The sequence below is a fragment of the Protopterus annectens genome, chromosome 13.part0 (assembly GCF_019279795.1).
Source record: "Protopterus annectens isolate FY-2018-M chromosome 13.part0, PAN1.0, whole genome shotgun sequence".
NCBI classification, from domain to species: Eukaryota; Metazoa; Chordata; order Ceratodontiformes; family Protopteridae; genus Protopterus; species Protopterus annectens.
In genome coordinates, this window is record NC_056747.1 from 1,012,879,264 (window position 1) to 1,012,899,875 (window position 20,612).

The 20,612-nt window shown below is 39.2% G+C and overlaps 1 protein-coding gene across 1 annotated transcript in view; it reads right to left on the reverse strand.

Moving 5' to 3' along the window:
• The window catches only part of TNS4 (tensin 4), a 56,648-nt gene that overhangs the window by 19,919 nt on the left and 16,117 nt on the right, over positions 1 to 20,612 (reverse strand). The window contains exons 2-4 of the mRNA XM_044055011.1: positions 12,099 to 12,736; positions 4,251 to 4,710; positions 2,703 to 3,172 (exon numbers count right to left, since the gene is read on the reverse strand). Of these exons, the coding sequence (XP_043910946.1) occupies positions 2,703 to 3,172; positions 4,251 to 4,710; positions 12,099 to 12,609 (1,441 nt within the window). The 5' untranslated portion in view covers positions 12,610 to 12,736. The remainder of the gene's footprint in view (positions 1 to 2,702; positions 3,173 to 4,250; positions 4,711 to 12,098; positions 12,737 to 20,612) is intronic.

The window sequence follows — 20,612 nt, forward strand, 5'->3', positions numbered from 1 at the left end:
GTAATAACAATAATGTTTCAAGTCAAGTCCTCAGCCTACATTTCATTAAATCTCCATCAAGTTGCAAGGCAGAGGCAGAAAGATAAAGAGGACAGTCAGACACCCTCCATAAGGGATGCCAGCAATAACCTGATCACCAGCCCGCAGGACATCAAAGGCAGATGGAAGGAGTACTTCCAGAAGCTTATGAATGAAGAACATCCCACTGAAGCTGTACTTTCCCAGACACAGCTTCCGATGAAAGAAGAAGAGGTGCCCACCACAGAAGATGCAATAATAGCACTACGGAAAATTGAAGTCAGGGAAACCAGGAGGCTCAAATGAGTTAACAGCAAATATGATCGAGTTGTTGAAGATAGGGAAGAAATAGCTCCTGAGTGTACCCATGGCAGTGTGGAGAAAAATGTGTATCCAGATGACTGGAGCATAAGCATACTACTGCCAGTGTACAGGAACAAAGGGGACATACACAGTTGTGAGCAGTACCAAGGTATCAAACTCCTGTCATACTGCATGAAAGTTCTGGAGAAGGTGATTGATAAATGAACACTCAGAGTAGTAGAAAGTAAGATGAGAGATGAGTGGTTCAGATTCAGATCAGGATGCAGCACAACAGACCCAATGTTTGCAGTGAGACATATAATTGAAAAGTAGCTGGAGATGAGGAAAGAGTCCAATTGGGCATTCCTAGACTTGGAGAAAGCATAAACAAGGCCCCCAAAAAAGGTGATTTAGGCAGTCCTGTGTTGGTTCGAAGTCCCAGAAGCATTGGAAGAATTAGCGCAGGCTATGTATAAGGAACGAATGACTCAAGTATGAATAGTGCTCAGTCTCACACAGGGGTTCACAATAAGAGTGGGCATGCATCCCAGTTAAGCTCTGAACTTACTGCTGCTCATACTTGTGAGGGACTTCATTAGCAAGCAGGTCAGTGGGGGACAGATAAAGTTTCTGTATGCAGATGGTGTGGCATTACAGGCAGACTCTGAGCAAGAACTCCAGCAAAGCATAGGGGAATGGAATGCAAAACTGATGGCACACGGGATGAAACTGAGTAGAGATAAGACAGTTGTAGTGGCAGCAAATGGGGGAAGTCAGAAGAAGCTGAGAACTGAGATCAAAGGGAAAATAGTGGAACAGGTTAACAGTTTCAAGTATCTGGGAGGGGTGGTTTAAGAGAAGTAAAGTCTGAATGAGAAGTCAAAACTAGAATCAGAGGGGCTGCAGCCAACTGGCACAGAATATCAGGGGGAGTGTGTGACAGAAGAATGACAAAGAAGCTGAAAAATAAGGTATACAAAACAGTGGTGTGACCAGTACTACTGTATGGTACAGACGCCTGGGCAGTTAAGGCAGAGCAGTTGAGGAAACTAGGGGTGATGAAGATGAAGTGCCTGAAATGGGTGGTAGGATGTATACTGTGGGACAAAGAAATGAGAGCATCAGAACAAAGGACAAAATAGCTATAATTGCAGAGAAAGTCAAAGAAAACCGATTATTGTGATTCAGACACGTGGAAGAAAGCAGAAGACAACTTGGTGAAGAAGATTTGGGACAGACAGGAAGAAGGCAAGAGAAAATGAAGGCATCCAGCAAAGAGGTGGATGGATTGTGTGAGTGAAGACCTCTGACAGTCACGCATGACTGTCAAAGAAACTAGAAAAGTGTTATTGAATCTAGAGAGATAGCGACAGTTGATACGACACCTCAATCTCATGTCGAAAACAGGAAAAAAGAGGGGCTGATGATCATAATAATGATGATGATGACTTCAAGGTATACTGCTCTGATTTACTTTACTGAAACTGGTAACCCCTTTATTTTTACTTGTATACATTTGAACTACCTCTTTTGATGGGTTTCTGTGAAAAAAGTTTGAATGCTCAAAACACCTAATGTTAGACGATCGAGTCCCAAAACCTGAAAACTTGAATGGCACGGGCTTTCATTGTGCAGGATCACAGTACACTGTGAATCAGGGTTTTGCTCTCTTCCCTATTGCAGTGTGATCTCAAAGTTGTTATATATAATTAACAGGGGGTGTGGGCATGTAGCCCCCTCACACATATTGGGGTGCAAGGGGCTTGCCCCATGCAAAAAAAAAAACAGGCGCTGTGTTTGTCGCTTTCTATTTATGCTTCTGTTTTTTTGAGCTTATGATCTCAGTCTCCTGACATTCGCTCTTTTGAGTATTCAGTGTTTTTATACAGACCCCTCTTGCCATATTACTTCCACCACATGTACATGCAAAAGTTTTGTAAATAAAATTGCTTTCACACTGAGCAGTGTCTCTAACACGCTTCTGTTTATCTTGGCATGATATTTTATATTAAGTATTATTAACCCTTCTTAAAGATAAGACACAGTCCATCATTTTTTCCTTGTCAAATGTCTTTTTATTTAAAAACGTGTATAACATTACCATTCACCATTTTCACCCAGTGCTAAGCTCCCAGAATACCTACATTTATCTTATCACTTTAGTTTTACAGTAGCCTTTTTTCTAATACTTAAATAGGATTAAATAAAAAATCCAGTTTGTCTTGGCTTGAAATGTTTTTTCCTCACCCTTAATTAATTAAGGTATCATTTTTCATACAAGAAAAGCAATTTAATTCTTCAGAGGAGCAAGTTGTGTCTGAAACATTAGAATGTTTGCTGACAATTGATTAATTAAATTATTGCTCTCAAAGTCTGCTTACCTTCCAGGGATGAGCCAGTTGGAGATGGTGAGGATATACTTGAATGCTGAATGACACAGAATGCATTTCTATTAGATGGAATTCTATCCCTTGTGGATGCACTGATGTGTCTAGGAGTTTGTGGTGCAGTCTCCTTATGCTGAAGACTACCGTTCACCAATACAACTGGAATATCTCTTACAGAACTTGTACAAGAGGACAGATAGCTGGGGTGCTCCTTTCTATAAGGTGGTGATGGAGAAGATTGGCTTTTACTAGATGCCATTGAAATGGAATCAAGTGACTCTGTATCTTCAGGAGAAATGAAAATGTCTGCACTCTGATCACCAAAGTATGCTTTCTGTATGCCAGGAGAAAATATGGAAGGACTGTTGAGGTTGGAGAATGATCCTGTGGAAGGAGATGGACTTCTTGGAATCAGATGGACTTGAAGATGGTTATCAACATCATCACTGGACAAGGAATGTGTACTGAAAAATAATATGGTGGCATTTATTCTTTACTTAATGAATAAAGCTAACAGTTCTGACAGAAAAATGCCAAAAAAATACAATACAAATTTCAAGGTGCAGATACTGTGAAAACAGCAGTACAAATTTGTAAGTACTATTCCTGTGAAGGAGGAACAAGTTACCTGCAGACTATAATAGAACATCTGAACAGATACATATACAAGTACATTCCTGGGTTCATAGGTAAGTACTAGGCTAGTTGCCTTTGTGAGTCATTTTAAGCCTAACCAATATCCATCAAAGGTGAAAATTAAACTCTGTACCTTGTGTTTGTAAAGTAAACACCTTAACCAATATACCAACCCCCAAACTTTTCACCATTATATCAACCTCAGTTTACAAGAATCCATTGTCATTACATTCCCAAGGTAACTTAACCCTCACCACAGTCATACATTCATGTTTTTCACTTTAGAACTCTTATGTAGACTGGCTGTATATCAGCAAAAACTATTTTGGTTGATCTAAATGCTACCCTGTTCAGTATCATGGATTATAATGATAAAAACGTCAGCAGCTGGATGCTTATTATCCCGAATGATAATTCAGGTTACATTTCAGATCAGACCTGAGTTCAGATTAGGTATGAGTAAGGCCTAGTTGGTACACATTGCAACATTATGCCCTAATCTGCAGGCGGGACAAGATCAGCTACTGGGCTTGTGACCAACATGTATTCGAGGTCACTTTCTGAGAAACATCATGCTGCAGCTGAGGAGCACACCCTTCATTAGACAGCAAGAGAGAGAACAATGTAGACAATAGGGACTAAAATGAAGTTCTAAATGAAAAGCCTCTTAGCAGCCTCTCCTCATCTTTAATAAAAGACAGGAGATAATCCTGCCCTTCTTTTTTCTGTCATTGCCTGGGGACTACGGTGCCTTCCAGTATTCAACGTGCTCTTTACTGGACAACACATGTATAAAGATTTCTTTGGATGGAGATTAAAATAGAAGAGGGATGAGACATATTTAGATTGAAGGCATTTTGGAGATGTTGTAAACTCTTTAACAAAATAAATGTGTGAAAGTCTTACCTCCCAAGCAGGTAACTCGTATCAGATCCTGGACTAGTTGAAAGGTTGGATATTCCGCTAATTCTTTGCTGGGTTCTGTGCATATGTAGTCTTTTTAGCATGTTGTCTGATCCTGGTGATGAAGCTATATTCGAAGTATAATAAGCACTTAGCCCGTGCTCTCTCAGCCCACTCTGGGGTATGGGCACACCTTCAGCTGCTGAGAACATAACACTCACTGGTCCTGTAGGACAGGTAGGATAAGAGCCATGAGAATACTGTGAACCTGCATCTCCATAAGCCTTGGGTGTACTAGAAAAGGCGACAGTACCATTTGTGGTACAGCTGTCTCTCCTAGCCACAAGTGAGACAGGCTTATTTTTGTTAGAAGATAAACAAGATGGAGTCATGGATGGACTTGCAGAGCACTGGAACGTTTCAGATGTATGTCTAAGTGATGTTGCACTGCTATTCGTTGTATCTGAATGGAATTATAAAAATGAAAAGGCTGTTATTACCTTACATGCACAATTAATTTAACCGACTGTCTCACACCCCTCCCCACAATTCATCAAGAGGCTATACATGCTACTAAGTGAATCTACATCTTTTTAAGCTTGTTGTATTATCTTTTCTTAAAGTTACAAAAGCTAATTCTGCCTCACAACTGCTGCTTTGTAAACACATCATATTACTAGAGCTAATACTGCAAAGGTCTACAGACAATCTGATATATTTACTTTGTTCAAATAGAACTGCAGTCTAAGGAAAATCATTATTTACTAATCAGTTATTGTTGCAGCTAATTGAAATTAAAAGTGCTTTTTTCAATTTAGCTGAATACTGTTGATTTTTTCGGAACAATGCTAAATAAAGAATGTATGTTTGAAGCTTTCTTTATTTCATTTCCTTATAAATAATTGCCAGCTAAATAAAGAATGTATGTTTGAAGCTTTCTTTATTTAATTTCCTTATAAATAATTGCCAGCTGCTTCAAATGCGGATACTAAATCTGCATGTGTTAAACGCATACATGTATTTTAAAAGTATTACTGGTCGAAGATTATCTCAGTTATCTGATATAAAATGTGATGATCCTTTGTATAGGAATCAAGATGTTCAAAATATAAATAATTATACCATCAGAAGAGAGTGATTATGGTACTAGATGCAAGTAATTAGCAGGATAAATTATAAAAAGACATCAGCATTGTTTTATGTGCATCAAGCATACCTCTCAACCTTTTAGCATTCAAAATCTGAACAAAGCTAAAAATAATGGGTGACAAAGGCCCAGAACAAGGGACAGATTTTAATTACTACTCTTACAAATTCAACAAGTTGTTAGAATAACAAAGTTTTCCATTAGCATGCATGTTTTCTGAAGGATATGAAGTTTGAAACTCAAATGCTTCTCATAAGTTAATGACTTCAATCTTCAATGTGATTTGTCAGAAAACCACAGATTTTATGAGGAACAAATTAAAAATATGAGGCTAAAATCTAGACATTCTGCAGAAAATCTGGACAGTTGAGAGGTGTGGTATCATGCAGAGACAAAAACATCGGACAAGAAACAAAAGTATGGAGTTATAAGGAGCAAAGAAAAACGTAATATTTTTCTTAGATATGAATTAAATGTAGTTACTTGTTTAATAACACATGGTAACTAGTTGTGGGTACATTAGGCAAGCAGTACCAATTTTCTTGGATAATGCAGAAAAATAGAATACAAAACAGAACACAGGTATAGCTGGCAGTGCAACTGTAGATGAGAACAAGTAACACTACCATGTGATATTACAACACCTAAACAGCACCAGTACAGAAACAACAACTAATACAAAAATGAGTTCTAACTGCTGCACTGATGTACACACAGACTAAATGAGTGCATTCCAAATCATCCATTACCATCTTCAGAGAATGACGACATTCTTAACCATAAGACAAAGTATGCAGTGGCAGTACTGGGGGACAGAACTAATCCCTCAAAGTTTTGAAATTTCAAAGCTTCTGTTATAAGAAAACACTTCTGCAGACCACTGTAAGACTTCTGAAATTCTTTACTTAAAATACCAATAAGAAACAAAAGAAATGAAATGTTACTGATTTCATGGTGCAGTTTGAAGGAAGGGGCATAATACAATGAAGGCAACAGCCAAAATATTTTTTAACAGTATTACAATGGTTGATCATACTGTGGCGACCCCTTACCGGGAAAAAGCCGAAAGACAAACAACAACAATGGTTGACCATACGTTTAAGATTAAGATGTGAAAACAGAAGATGCTATAAATCAAAAGGGGGGAGAAAAAGTAATACAGTCATATAATATTTTGAAAATATTTCCACTGGATCTGTGTCCAAAAAACATTATGTGAGTTGCAAAACCACAGAGAGAGAGAATGAAAGATTCGGTAGAAAGCAGGACAGACAAGGGAGCAGGAGGGACGAGGCTAATGAAGAACAAAGGAAAACAATTCTAGAGGGAGGAAAATCCCTAGGAAAAAGTGAGGTGGTTGAAGATACACAATGATTTAAACAAGAGCATTAAGAGTCCCTTGACTTCAGGGTCTAGTACAAAGGGTCAAGTTCAATCAATGCCAACTTGAAAAAGACAAAACTTGAATTTTGTAATGTAGGTAAGGGAGGTTTGTGAGAAAGGTGTATGGGGCATGGTAAGAACTGATAGTGTAATGGTGAGTGTGTGTGTGTGTGTGTGTGTGTGTGTGTGTGTGTGTGTGTGTGTGTGTGTGTGTGTGTGTGTGTGTGTGCGCGCATGTGTATGTGTGTGTGTGTGTGTGAAGCATGAAGTAGGAAGTCAAGATAAAGTTACTCTTGGTATTTCATGTTCTTCACATTTCTCCTTCCTACATATTTCATCTTCTTCTTCAACTCTCCTTCCTACTTAGAGGCGACAAACCACAACCCAAATGTCATGCACACACTATAAGGCCAGAACCACATCCCAGCCATCACAAACACTTCTCATTGCATATACTACTGATTAAGGTGAGAACTTGGGCCCAGCCATCACAGTTAGTTTTTATCAAAAGCACCACTGAGAACCAGAAAGCCATCAAGTACAATTCTTACTGTCTACACTACTGGTCGAACTGAGAACCAGGATCTAGCCATCATACACAGTCCTTATCATACACACCACTGATCAAGCTGAAAACCAGAACCTAGCCATCACAGATAGATTTTATAATACACATTATTGACTGAGCTGGGAACCAGGACACAGCCATCACAGATAGATTTTATAGAACACATTACAGCAGTGGTAGCGTTGTTGCCTCACAGCAAGAGGTTCTCCCATTCGATTCTTGGCTGGAGTGCGGGGAGTGCCTTCTGTTTGGAGTCTGCATGTCCTCCCCATGGTTGGGTGGGCATTCAAAAGACATGCATAAATGGGTGTGCCTTTGTTGAAGGTTGAATGTCGAGCTGGCACCTCGGCATTTGTCAAAATCTACTGCCAATCATTAGCTGACCGGAGTTGCGCTGTGGCAACCCCTAACCGGGAAAAGCCGAAAGACAACAACAACAGCAACAACATTACTGATTGAGAAGAGAACCAGGATGCATCCACCATGCACAGTTCTTATCTAGCTAAGGATCAGAACTCCATGTTTGGCGCAGTTCTTATCCATATGACAGCCAGGGGCCAGATATTATATTTAGTTTATGATTCATATGTGCATCAGAAAAGAAATTCCAGTGGTTCTGATCCAGCTAAGAAGCAGACATATATAATATCTGCCGTTCTGATCTCAGGACCAGTAATTCAGTTTCTGCACAAGTAGAGATAAATTTATGAAATAATGCATATTTTTATAGTCTTGTCTTGATTAAGCAAACATGTATATGTGAACACTTAAACATGTCATTAGAAAGCACTGTCATAAATGACTGTTCTCTGCAAATAACCTCTGTGGGAGCATTGGAAACTAACAAAACTACTTCAAAACATTAAGTGCAAGAAACCATTGTGATGGCTGAAACAGTAATCAATGCCAGTTCAGAGGATTAAGGCCAGGGTAATATCTGTACAGATGTGATCCTTGTTCCTTCACACTACCTAGTTTGTTTAACTGCATTATTTTGATATATTTTACTATAGTGATCTGCAAAAATCTATAAAACAGCTATAAAATGATTTTGTACTTTAAAAAAATATGCATAGATATTTGAATTTATGTTTTTCTGTACAATATACATCGAGATTTTAACACACGTGAGGTGTTAAGTGTCACATGAATATGGCCCTTATCCATTTAACAAGCATGAGTGCACATGGCAAAAGATTCCCTGCTATGCAGAGTGAATACCTCAACCTTGTCATGGAAAGGTCGCCAATGACATGAGTAGCTTAGATATGCTCAGAGTTAGTCCATAATAACAAAAAATACACTAAACCCTCAGACATTGCCAACATCCTGGCAGACAGGTTCAGTGCAAACCCTCCCCCCCCAAAAAGGACAAATATCTATCCCAGCAGAGTATTGCCTCCCTGACATCTCAGATGCCCAGGTGAGAGCCACCCTCTCCAAAGCAAAAAACACAGCATCAATGGGACCGGACGGTGTCCTGGGCTGCGTGCTACATGAACTCCAAGAAGAGCTATACCCTCACATAAAGCTGCTATTCAATCTTAGCCTTACTACAGGATATGTACCCAAAGAATGGCGTACAGCAACAGTGGTCCCACTCCACAAAGGAGACGCCTCTACGGACCCTGGAAACTACTGCCCCATAAGCCTGACTAGCCTGGTCTGCAAAGCTATGGAGAGGATCATTATGGAGCTCATAAACAAAGATATTGGGGACCTACAGACACTGGATCCTACCCAATTCGGCTTTGTCAAGGGCAGATCCTGCCTCCTGAACCTGGTAGATTTCTTTGAAACAGTCACCAAGGCCATTGATGAGGGTAAGGTGGTCCACACAGCCTACCTAGACCTCGCAAAAGCCTTTGACACAATACCCCACTTGGGCATCGTAGACAAACTCTCCAGCCTAAATATAAACCCCTATGTCATAAGATGGGTTGCAAACTGGCTCAAGGACAGAACCCACATGGTCAGAATTGCTGGAGCCATGTCAGACTCTAAACCAGTTACAAGTGACATCCCGCAGGGCTCAGTCCTGGGACCTCTCTTATTCGGAATATATTTTTCTGAGGTACAGGCTAACACGGGAGGACTGTGGCTGACCAAGTTCGCAGATGACTGCAAACTTGGCACCATAAATGACTCTCCAGCTGACACAGGCATCCTCCAAAAGGGTCTCATAGAGACGGAAAACTGGTGCCAGAGCCATGGCCTTAAACTAAACGCCAAAAAGTGTATAGTTATACCCTTTGGCAAAAACAAAGTGCCCACAAATTACCACATAGTAGGTAATCCATTGAGTACAGAAGAAGTAATTAGGGACCCGGGGACTGAAGTTGATAGTAACCTCTCCTTTGACAACCACATTGCCAAAGTGGTTAGAAAGACCTTCTATATAGCCCACCTTATCATGAAAGGATTCACATCTAGATCAAGGGAGGTCATTGTGCCCCTTTACTCATCCCTCATCAGGCCCATAATTGAGTACAATGCCCCATTTGGGATGTACCTTACCCGACACCTGCAGCAACTAGAAAGACCCCAAAAGTACCTCACTAAGAGGATCATGGGACTCAAACAGATGCCATATGCTGCTCGGCTAAAGAAACTCCAGCTCTACTCAGTTGCTTACTGCCTACTCAGAGGCGATCTATGCCTGACGTACAAAGCCATGTCCAACCCGGAATTAATGGACATGCTCCACCTCAGAAAATCCAAATCCCTTAGAGCTACGCGATCGAGTGACTTGAACCTCAGCACAGAAATAAATAGGACATGCTGGAGGGACAGATTCATAACCCAGAGGCTCCCTTCACTCTGGAATAGAATCCCAGTCCATGTTAGGCAGAGCCCCTCACTGACTCTCTTCAAGAAAAATCTTGACGAGTGGATGGGAGATTGTAGGTTTACCCCAGGGATCACTTCTGTGTCATTACTAGACAGAGGCACAGTAAACATAACCTTAAAAAGGGCACAGTAAACTCATTGCAAGGGGTGGCGAAAGCCAAACACACTCTGGCTAGGCTTGTAAATGCCCTAGGGCAGATAGCCTAGTATGAACCTATGAACCTATGGACTCTGTGCCTACTCATTTCAAGGTCTCTGATGCAAAGCTGCTAGTGAAGATGCTGTCCATGTTCTTCCCTGAGTTAGTATTTGCTCACTGAGGGCAAGACTGTAAGAAATGACCAGTCTTTACTTAACAGCTTTTAGTTATCAATGTCTACATTAAAAAAAAATTATCAGCTAAAATTAAGCCTATATCCTATGTCAGTAGGAACAATGCCGTGTCCCAAAACCCTGAAAAAAACATGGAAACACAGGAGTAAAACAAATATCGAACTGTGTTCTTCTGCTTTAAACCTTCTTTTTTTGCAGATCGGTAAGTTCCCCCTTGCACCCCATACCCCTGAATATATATATATATATATATATATATATATATATATATATATATATACCTCAAAAAAAGGAAATATTCCAAGAAATGGCCATGTCAAACTTAATTTATGTAAGTCTAGATTTTCATTTATTTAGTCTCCACATTCCAAGGCTTGGCATTATTAGCAATGATCAAAACATCATGCTATAGGCAATATAAATGAAAGCAATATTTCTTTCAAAAACTTTTAGCAGTATAACTGCTCCCTTAAGGCATACTGACTACAAGGCGAGGCAGAGAAAGATACATTTTTGCATTCTTCTCAGTCACACCTTACATATAGCCCTATAGCCTTGGTTTGCAGTCAACCAAATTTGAAGACACAGTTAGTCACTGCTTTCTTTAATTAAAAACAAGAAAACCAAGTTATAGGATATAAAGAATTAAACTTTAATTAAAAACGAAAAACACGTTATAGGATGTAAGGAACTAAATTTTAATTAAAAAAGAAAACCAAATTATAGGATGTAGGGGACTAAAGGTTCTCTAATCAGAGTTGCGTGTCCCTGCATTGTGTTAGTTGCATCAAGGAGTATTATTAGCAGTTACTCAGAAACAAAATAACCTTATTTATATATTGACATATTCTTTTAGTACAATTTAGTCATAATAATATAATAAATGAATGGACAATATATTTGCACACCTTAAGAAACAGTAAAATTTATGGTACTGGAAACAAAATATCTTTGTTGCCCCTGGTAGACTTTCAAGCATTGACAGATTCCAAAGTCTTTAGCTGCACTTAGAGCAAAACAGATGAATCAGAATGTCTGAATATAATTTCCAAACATTTTGTTTGTGTATCTGCAACATTTCTGTCATCTTCATCCCAAAATACCTGCAACAGCATCAAACGTGAATTCATCTGTCACACTGCTGATACGTGTGTATGAAGACAAGCTATTGCTTCTGTGTTAAGTATCTACACTTTTTAAATACTGACCGTTGGCAGCTCTTTGAAGCCACGATGATCTGTTTTAGTAATATTAAGCCATTCAGTGCTTGCTGACAAACATATAAATCTCCTGAGACAGGAAACAGCAAGTTCAAGTTTATCTAGTGATCTTACTTGGTAAATTAAAGTTGAATGAAATGAAAGTGCATATATTAATGTGTAAGCTTTAAACATGAATATAAAACACATTGTAATTTAAAAATATATATATATGCAATGGTAAACATCAGCAGTAAGGCAAAGAATGATAAAATGTGAATGCAGTGAGAGTGAAAACATAGGTAATCCCATGCATGTAATCAAACCAGACAAGATCCTTTCATATCTGAAAATAAATATTGTACAGTTACCTGATTTGCATGAATATGGAAGTTCTTGAGTGGAGCTCAGCTTGACAGGGATTGGCTGGAAGGAGGGATCGAGTTCTAGGATCAGTTGATTTAGATTATCTATTGAAATGTCCAATGTTGGTGATGTCAGGAGCTCTTCTGAGTGGCATAGAGGTGTCGTCCCATTACCAGCTTGTTGAATGTAAGTGTTATTCTCTGAAAGTGAGCTGAGGTGTCTGCTTTCTTGGTGGCCATAACTTTTATCAGAGTTGCACCTGGCATAAGATTTAGATTCAGGACTACAAAGCATGTCAGCATTTGTCAGTTTCAGGCAACTGTTTTGTGCTGTTCCCTTCAATGATTGACAAGGCCATGGTCCTTTGGTATAAAGGCAGCCACCTGGAGACAAAGGCATGCAGGCATTGGAAAGAGCAGAACAACAGTCTGTTTCCAAGGAATTATCACCGTTCTTTGCTGAAAGACATACTGTCTGCCCCACACGTAATACATGACTTGGAATAACTTGTGACATGTCTGTATTTTTGTTTTTTCAATTGGTCAGTAGTGAGAACTGTAGAAATTATTTATTAATTTCTAGCGTCAGTTTTACCCCCTCAAGTGTCTTCACAGTGAGGACTTGGTTTATGAAATTCAAACACCTACAAAAAAAACAATAGCAATGTATAAGTATTTCATAGCAAATGCATTACATGTGCAATATCCAGATGCTGCTTACTCCATTTAATGTATTAGTATTATTTTAACACTAATTTTTGTATTTACCTATTTTCCAGACTAGTGAAAGAAAAAGGTATATAGAGAAAGACAAATAAAAGTACACCTAAACAAATAAGAATTCTAGAAGACTGGAGAATAAAGGGAGGACAGGCGAGTACAAAGTGGTGAAAGAGCAAACCATGCTTTTTTTCCTGGAACCTCAGCTTGCAAATGTTTAGACCTTGAACAAAGTGAACAATTCCTCCAATATTTCTAGGTAAAAATGAAGCACTTCCAATACATATTCTTCTCTTTCATTATTAAGAGAACAAAGGCAAGCCAAATAGACAAAGAAACAGTCATAGTCTTGACAGATGTCCTTGAAAAAATGTTCACATTATTTAAATGGCAAAGTTACTTATCCTGCAGTCTTCCTGTTCCTGAATTTTTGAAAAGAAAAAAATAACTGCTAGGTTTTGTCAAAAATAAAGTAACACAGACATTGGGTGAAGAAAAAAATAATCAAAGTGCATTGAATGTGTGCATTCTTGTTCTCAAGGTTATTACGTCTAATATTCCTATGTGATGATGATTGTATTACATATCTGACAGAGATAATGTAAAAAGTACAGTATAACTTCCCCTTCCCCATCTCTCTTGATTCTCATGGCAAAATGTGTTAAGAACAAAATTCCTTTTGAACAGAGGCTGGTAAGGCATGTCACCACAGTGGTAGGACATCCTTCAACCATGAAATCAACATATGTAGCCCTGGGATTCAGCAGTCATAAGGTCCAAAAATACTGCATATGCCCTATCCACCAAACAAACACACATACACACACACCTGTTCATATACTCATGGCTCAGGCCACTTTTTTCCTGAAGAAAATGAACAGCTGTATCTTACAGCTGGTAGGAAAACAAGATTAGATGGTACAACAAATCATTTCAATCGGTTACTTTAAAAATGTAAGGCTGCTTAAGTCAAAACTACAAGGTAAAATAACTTCAAAAAGAGACTCCATATTAACAATATATTTTGCAGTAAATGCAACAGAAACATTTTTATTGATGGCAAGCAAAGTGATGTAAGGTAAATAATTGGGAGTAAGAACATCTGGGAATATGACTAGTGTTACCATGGAGCACCTGTAACACAGATTCTGACTCGTCTCACCCATCCCAAGGTAATGACAGACTTTCATGAGCATATTTCATACCAGAAGGTGGAAGGGGTTAGCTATGACCCATCTTCTGCTAAGCTCTCTGTACTAACTGATGATTAAACAACAGGGCTTGTTCAAGGGTAAACATCTGTTTCTGAAGATTAATGTAATTGCAAATTCTTCAAGGTGCAGTTGATTCAACGTTTACACTTTTACAGAGTTTTAAATGCTAGTCTTCTTCTGTACACCCCTCAGAATTTTATTTTGTAAAATGCTGCACAAAAATATAACATGGAATTATACTAATTATTAAAGACCTGATCCCTGCCCTCCATAATTGTATTTCCTCACTGTGCACCATAAAGACCACATCCAGCAAAACAAAAAAAAATCTCCCATGTTGTCTCCAGCAGTACCTAGTATGACTCCTTACAGTGTAGGGTTTTATATACTTATTTATTTTCTTAATCCATTAGTGCCACAGAACACTGGTGGACCCTGCTGCAAAGTGCACCCTGTGAAAATGTAATAAATTATAGAAAAATACAACAGTATAGTGAAGAATTACATCATAAGGCAAGGAATGGAAAGGAATGAAGTAATACATAGCAGTAATATTTTTCCATAATTTCAAAGGAAACACAGAGTAAGCACTTTAAGTCACGTCTATGTATTAGATTCATGGAACAGACTCCCATGAGGACAAATCACATAATTACTTTTAACCTAATTAACTTCCAATTATTGTGCTTAACCACATATAACCACATGCATATGTGCATTCCCCCCCACCATGCCATGGTATTCCTGAAGCAGTAAATAAAGAAAAAGCTTACAGCAGCTTGGACTCTGCATATTATAGGATCATAGGTGTGTACTAGGCTAATGCCCTGGAGCCTTTACAAGCCTAGCCCATAGAAGTGCCCTGGCATTGTGCTGCCTAACGTTAGTTCCCAGTGCCTCTATCAGGTAAAGATACTGGAGTGATCCCCAGGGTGAATTTTCTATTTCCCATCCACTCATCAAGATTTCCCTTGAAGAGAGCCAGTAAGGTGCTCTGCATGACATGTATGGGAAGTCTGCTCCAGTGCATGGGCAGTCTCTGGGTTATGAACCTGTCCCTCTAGCATGTTCTATTGATTGTGGTAATGAGATTGAGGTTTCTGAAGCATGTGGTATGGAGGGATTGGGATTTCTTTAGATGTAGCATTTCTAACAGAGCTGGGTTAGACATGGCTTTGTAAGGCTAGCAGAGATCACCTCTTAGTAGACGATATGAGACAGGGAATAGCTAGAGTTTTTTGAGTCTGTCCATGCAGGACATGTGTTTAAGGCCTAGGATCCTCTTTGTGAGGTACTTTTATGACCTTTCCAGCTGTTGCATGCATCTAGTGAGGTACATGCCAAATGGGGCATTATACTTGATGACTGGCTTAATGAGAGAAGAGTAGAAAGAGATGATACCCTCTTTCTTCCTGGATGCAAAACCCTTGGTAATGAGATGTGCCACATAGAAGGACTTTCTAACCACAGTGGCAATGTAGTGGGGTTAAAAGAGAGGTTGCTAGCAACCTGTGTCCCCAGATCTCTTATAACGCCTTCAGTGTTCAGTTGGCTCCCATTGATGTGGTAATTAGTAGGAACTGAGTTTTTCCCAAAGGGAATGATGATGCATTTTTTGGCATTAAGCTTAAGGTCATGGTTTCGACACCCATCACTGGTCTCAGTGAGGCCTTTCTATAGGATGTCTTCATCACTTGGGGAGTTAAATAATGGCTCCCAGCTTGCAGTCATCTGCAAACGTGGTCAGCCAGAGTCCCTCCCTGTTGGCCTGGACTTCTAAGAAGTAGATGTCAAACAGGAGTGGACCCAGGACCGATCCCTGTGGGACTTCCACTCATGACTGGTCGGCAGTCTGATTTGGATTCCACTACTTTCATACTGTGGGTTCTATCTGTGAGCCAGTTTGCAACCCACCTAGTGATATAGGGGTTGATGCCTTGTTTGGTGAGTTCATCAATAATTCCTGAGTGGGGAATGGTATCAAAGGCCTTGGCCAGATCGAGGTAGGCTGTATGAACTGCCTTGCCTTCATCCACAGCTCTGGTGACTGACTCAAAGAAGTCAACCAGGTTGAGCAAGCATGATCTACTCTTCACAAAACCAAATTACGTGGGATCTAGAGTTTGGAGATTCCCTATATGCTTGTTAATTAGGTCCATGATGATGTACTCCATAGCCTTACTTATCAGACTCGTCAGGGTAATGGGACAATAATTCCCAGGGTCTGTAGTCTCACCCCTTTATGGAGAGGGATGACTGTAGCAGTGCACCATTTGGTAGGGACAAAGCCTGAGGTGAGGCTGTGATTAAACAGAGCTCACAGATGTGGTGCCAGTTCACTTTGTAGTTCATATAGAACACATCCAGGAATATTGTCGGGTCCCATGGAAGCTGTATTCCTGGCCTTGGGCAATGCAGCTTTAACCTGTGCTGCAGTAATGCTGAGTGCCTGGCATTCCTCCGGAATTATGATTGGTCCTTTAGTGGGGAAAAAGGGGTAAAGTTAGCACTGAATCTGTCGGCCAGTATGTTGGCAATATCTGCTTGCTCAGTATAGGAGGTAACATTGTGCAGTACCTCAGAGCAAACCTGGGTATTACTGTTGAGATTCTTGATATAACTCTAGAAGGCTTTGTGGTTGTTTTTAGTGTCTACCGCATTTCTGCCTTCATAGCTGGCTTTAGAGGTTTTGATGAGGGATCTCAACTTTTTGTTGAGACTAATAAGGGAGTTTTTTAAGTCTTGGGGCTTTACCTTTTTCTGCAAAAGTTTCTTCCTTCTGTTGTAAAGTTTGTTAATGGCAGGGGTACCAAATCACATCCTTCCAATAGCCTGAGGTTATCTAACTCACAGTAATGTATACAACAAAGAGGACTTTGCTCCAAATTAAAATTAAAAGTTTTATCTCAACAGTAAAAGCTGTCATAAATGCACTACACCTAGACATCATTCTAAAACAAAAATCAGATCAACTAAAATACTACCATTCTCACCACCCAGGGTCTCTTGTCTTACAGTATCCTGACTTTTGTTGGAATGCTACATTTCATACAGCAACAATAACTGAGATGTTACTGCAAATGACTCCACAACTCAGAAACAAATAGCGTATACTATTTAATTAACCGCTTTCGTCCGTAGACTTCCTCAGGGAAGTCTACGGACGAAAGCGGTTAATTAAATAGTATACGCTATTTGTTTCTGAGTTGTGGAGTCATTTGCAGTAGCCTTTGCTTTGATTTTGATTTATTAGTTTTTGGTTCGTATTTTTTATCAATAACTGAGATGTCATTATACACAACTTTAATTATATCAATACTTATAACCACAGCCTTGTTCCCATAGTAATTCTTTTATACTGGTAAGTTCCAAGGCAACTGCCCTTATGTTTCTTGAAAACCTGAACGCGTAATATATTCAGAGATGATTTCCTCTGATATGGTCCAAAGAGTACTTTTCTGAAAACTTGATTGGAAGATACTTAAATACTTTGAGCGGATATTTTGTTCTCAGCTTCATGCAGATTTTTCATCCTTTTTCATTATCTTGATTTATATAATTTGCTATACTTTAAATTGTTCTTACTCTTCATATCCCACATCACATTAACTTTATATGTCTAATGTGCTTGTTAACAGTGTATGTCTGCATCCGCTATGATTTCCTGCAGCTCTGTTTGCTGCAGAGTTTGCTCGCTCAGTGCATGAGTCCGTCGCTATTTACAGCATGCTAAGAGTGCAGCACCTCATGGTACTACTGTTCACAGTTTGGCTGTTCCAGTTGTATGTCACCCCCCTCCCTTCACAGCATTTACAGCATGCTAAGAGTGCAGCAGCTCATGGTACTACTGTTGACAGTTTGGCTGTTCCAGTTGTATGTCACCCCCCTCCCTTCACAGCTAGCTGTTGGGGAGCACTCTCCAGATGTATTTCTACAACACACACAGTTAGGCACACAGCAAGTATTTGCTGAAGAAATCCAACCCTAAAACATGGGAATCATCTCTTCATAGATTATAGCCTTACTTAACTTCACCAACTTCTATGCAACCCGTTTTCTAAGTGCAAGACATCTAGAGGTTTACAGACATCAGACTATTTGGGTAAGGACACACACACACACACACACACACACACACACACACACACACACACACACACACACACACACACACACACACACACACACACACACACTCACATGTACAGACACACACTCACATGTACAGACACATACCCACACTCATATGGACAGGCACACACGTGCGTGCATTCATGTATGCACAGATACACCAACATATGCAACAGTGCATGGACAGACACTGAAACACACATGCGTGTGAATGCACACACACAAAAACTCACATGCGAGAGTGCGTGGGCAGACAGGCAGACACACACACACACACGCACATGCATACACAGCACAGATGTATTCACACATACATCCTGGTGAGAGGCAGAGGTGGACTGTGTAGTAGGTTTCTGCCAATTGCAAGTGTTGTACCATATGTAAAGTACCCAGACTTGCCATATTTACACATAGCCGATGTCAGGATACTTGCAGCAGCTACTGAAGGTGGCTGTGGGACACACTTCCATTTCTATTACTTGCACACAGCCTGATACTTGGTCTATATAATGTGGGGGACTGAAACTGCAGTCTCAGGGGGATGCTTCTTGGAACATGTTCCAGCAATTCCAGTCCCACAAGTCATGCTGACATGAATTCCAGGATTGCATATGTGCATATACAGACAGATTGTGTTTTGTCTCTCACCCATATCTTTTTTCTACATGTGCAAGTATCCTTTTCCTGTGCATATACAAGTATTGCTCATCTTCCACTCAACAACACACTTTCTGTCTTATTACAGCTCCCATTTAGCACTTAGTAACGTAGTGCAATCTATACTTGTACTAGTATGTACAAAATTTCTGCACTGGGGGCTTTTCTTCACATGTGGGTTTTGCCTAGTGGAACTGACCCAGTAACAAAATACAAATTATTTAGTAAATAAATAGATGCATACATACATACATACATACATACATAATACTGTATGATTGTATATGTAAACACATACATAAATCAGTAAATAATGTACCAATGACATATCTGAAGTTCTTTTTTTATTTAAAGGTGGTATACTGATAATACATTCTTCACATTGGAATATGACATTTCTTCACTATCATTCAGCTGTCAAGATTATTGTGCCATTCTGTGGCACAACCATGCTACAACTTGGAGAAAGCATCACAGAACCTGAAGTTTACATACTGCCTTTTCTGTGAATAATAGCAGCTTTCAATGTGATTATATTAAGTAGCAGAGAATATGGGGTACAGCCCTTATGGGGGTGTAAGGAGTTTGACTCTCCCCACATAAGAAACTAATTTAAGACAAATGTCCATTTCTGATTTTCTAATTACAGTTGTAAGTATTTGTGGCGGAATTTCTGTTAGTTTTCAGGAAGCCAACTGTAGTCCAAATTAAAACTCATGTTTTTAGGTCCGAATGGAAGTACCCATTTTTGTTGAAATCAGTATTTCACTGTTATTAAAGTGTTTATAATGACAAAAGAAAATAAAGTCATACTAATATTTAGCATTACCCTGCAAAAAACAATTTATCCTAAATCAGAAAGCCATGGTTTATTAACGAGCCAAAGACGGTAAGCATAAACATATAAAATCAGATAAATCTGAAATTGAAATGACTACTAGGTAAGTGGCAAAGGTCTCTCTGTGTATTTGTATGTAACTGTTCTCTGCAGATGTGCAAGATATGTTAAAATATGAGCTAATCTCACAACAAGACTGAATAAGGGCATGTTACTGCAAAGATTCACAGTAGTTTAAAACAGTCAGCCTCATTCATAACCAATGAAGAAAGCGTCATACGAAGCTCTGATTCTGCTAAACATCTTAGTGTTGTGACTGGGTGAGTGCCTTCCACATGCTTTCCCTCTATTTCACATTTGTTGTTGTGATTATGAACACACAGGGTAATGCTTTGACTCTACATATCTTGGTGCCATCAAAGGATTTTGTCAGCTCAGTTTGTAATCTGAGTATCTTCCTTATGTCTGCTTCTTCCCACCAGTGCCTTTCAGTACTTCGGAATATGTACAGAAAATTTCTCGGTCCACATAAATCAGTTGCCTAGTTCTCAAAATTACAAAACAAATGGGGCAACTAAAGTCTGCACTGCATGTGACACCAGTTTTGTCTTTATTATTCATGTTGCAGACAATAAAAAAGCATAGAAACTGAGCTCTAATTTGCATTAAAAGCATAACTCTGAAAAACGTAAAAATAACGCAAAAAAATATATAAAAAGATACATTAACTGTAGTCAGTGGACTTACACTTTGTTAAAATATACATTTCAAGACCAACAGTGTTTGAGTCATTAGACTTTAGAAAGTGAACACAGATGTTTTAATGTAATGTTGCCTCTGCTGATTTAATGATTTTATTGTAGAATTGCATAGGAGTGTTAATGCAAATAGGTGCATGGGTGTAATGACAGCTATCTGACTGAAATCACATTGCCTAGAAAGATGCTTCTCTAGACCTGA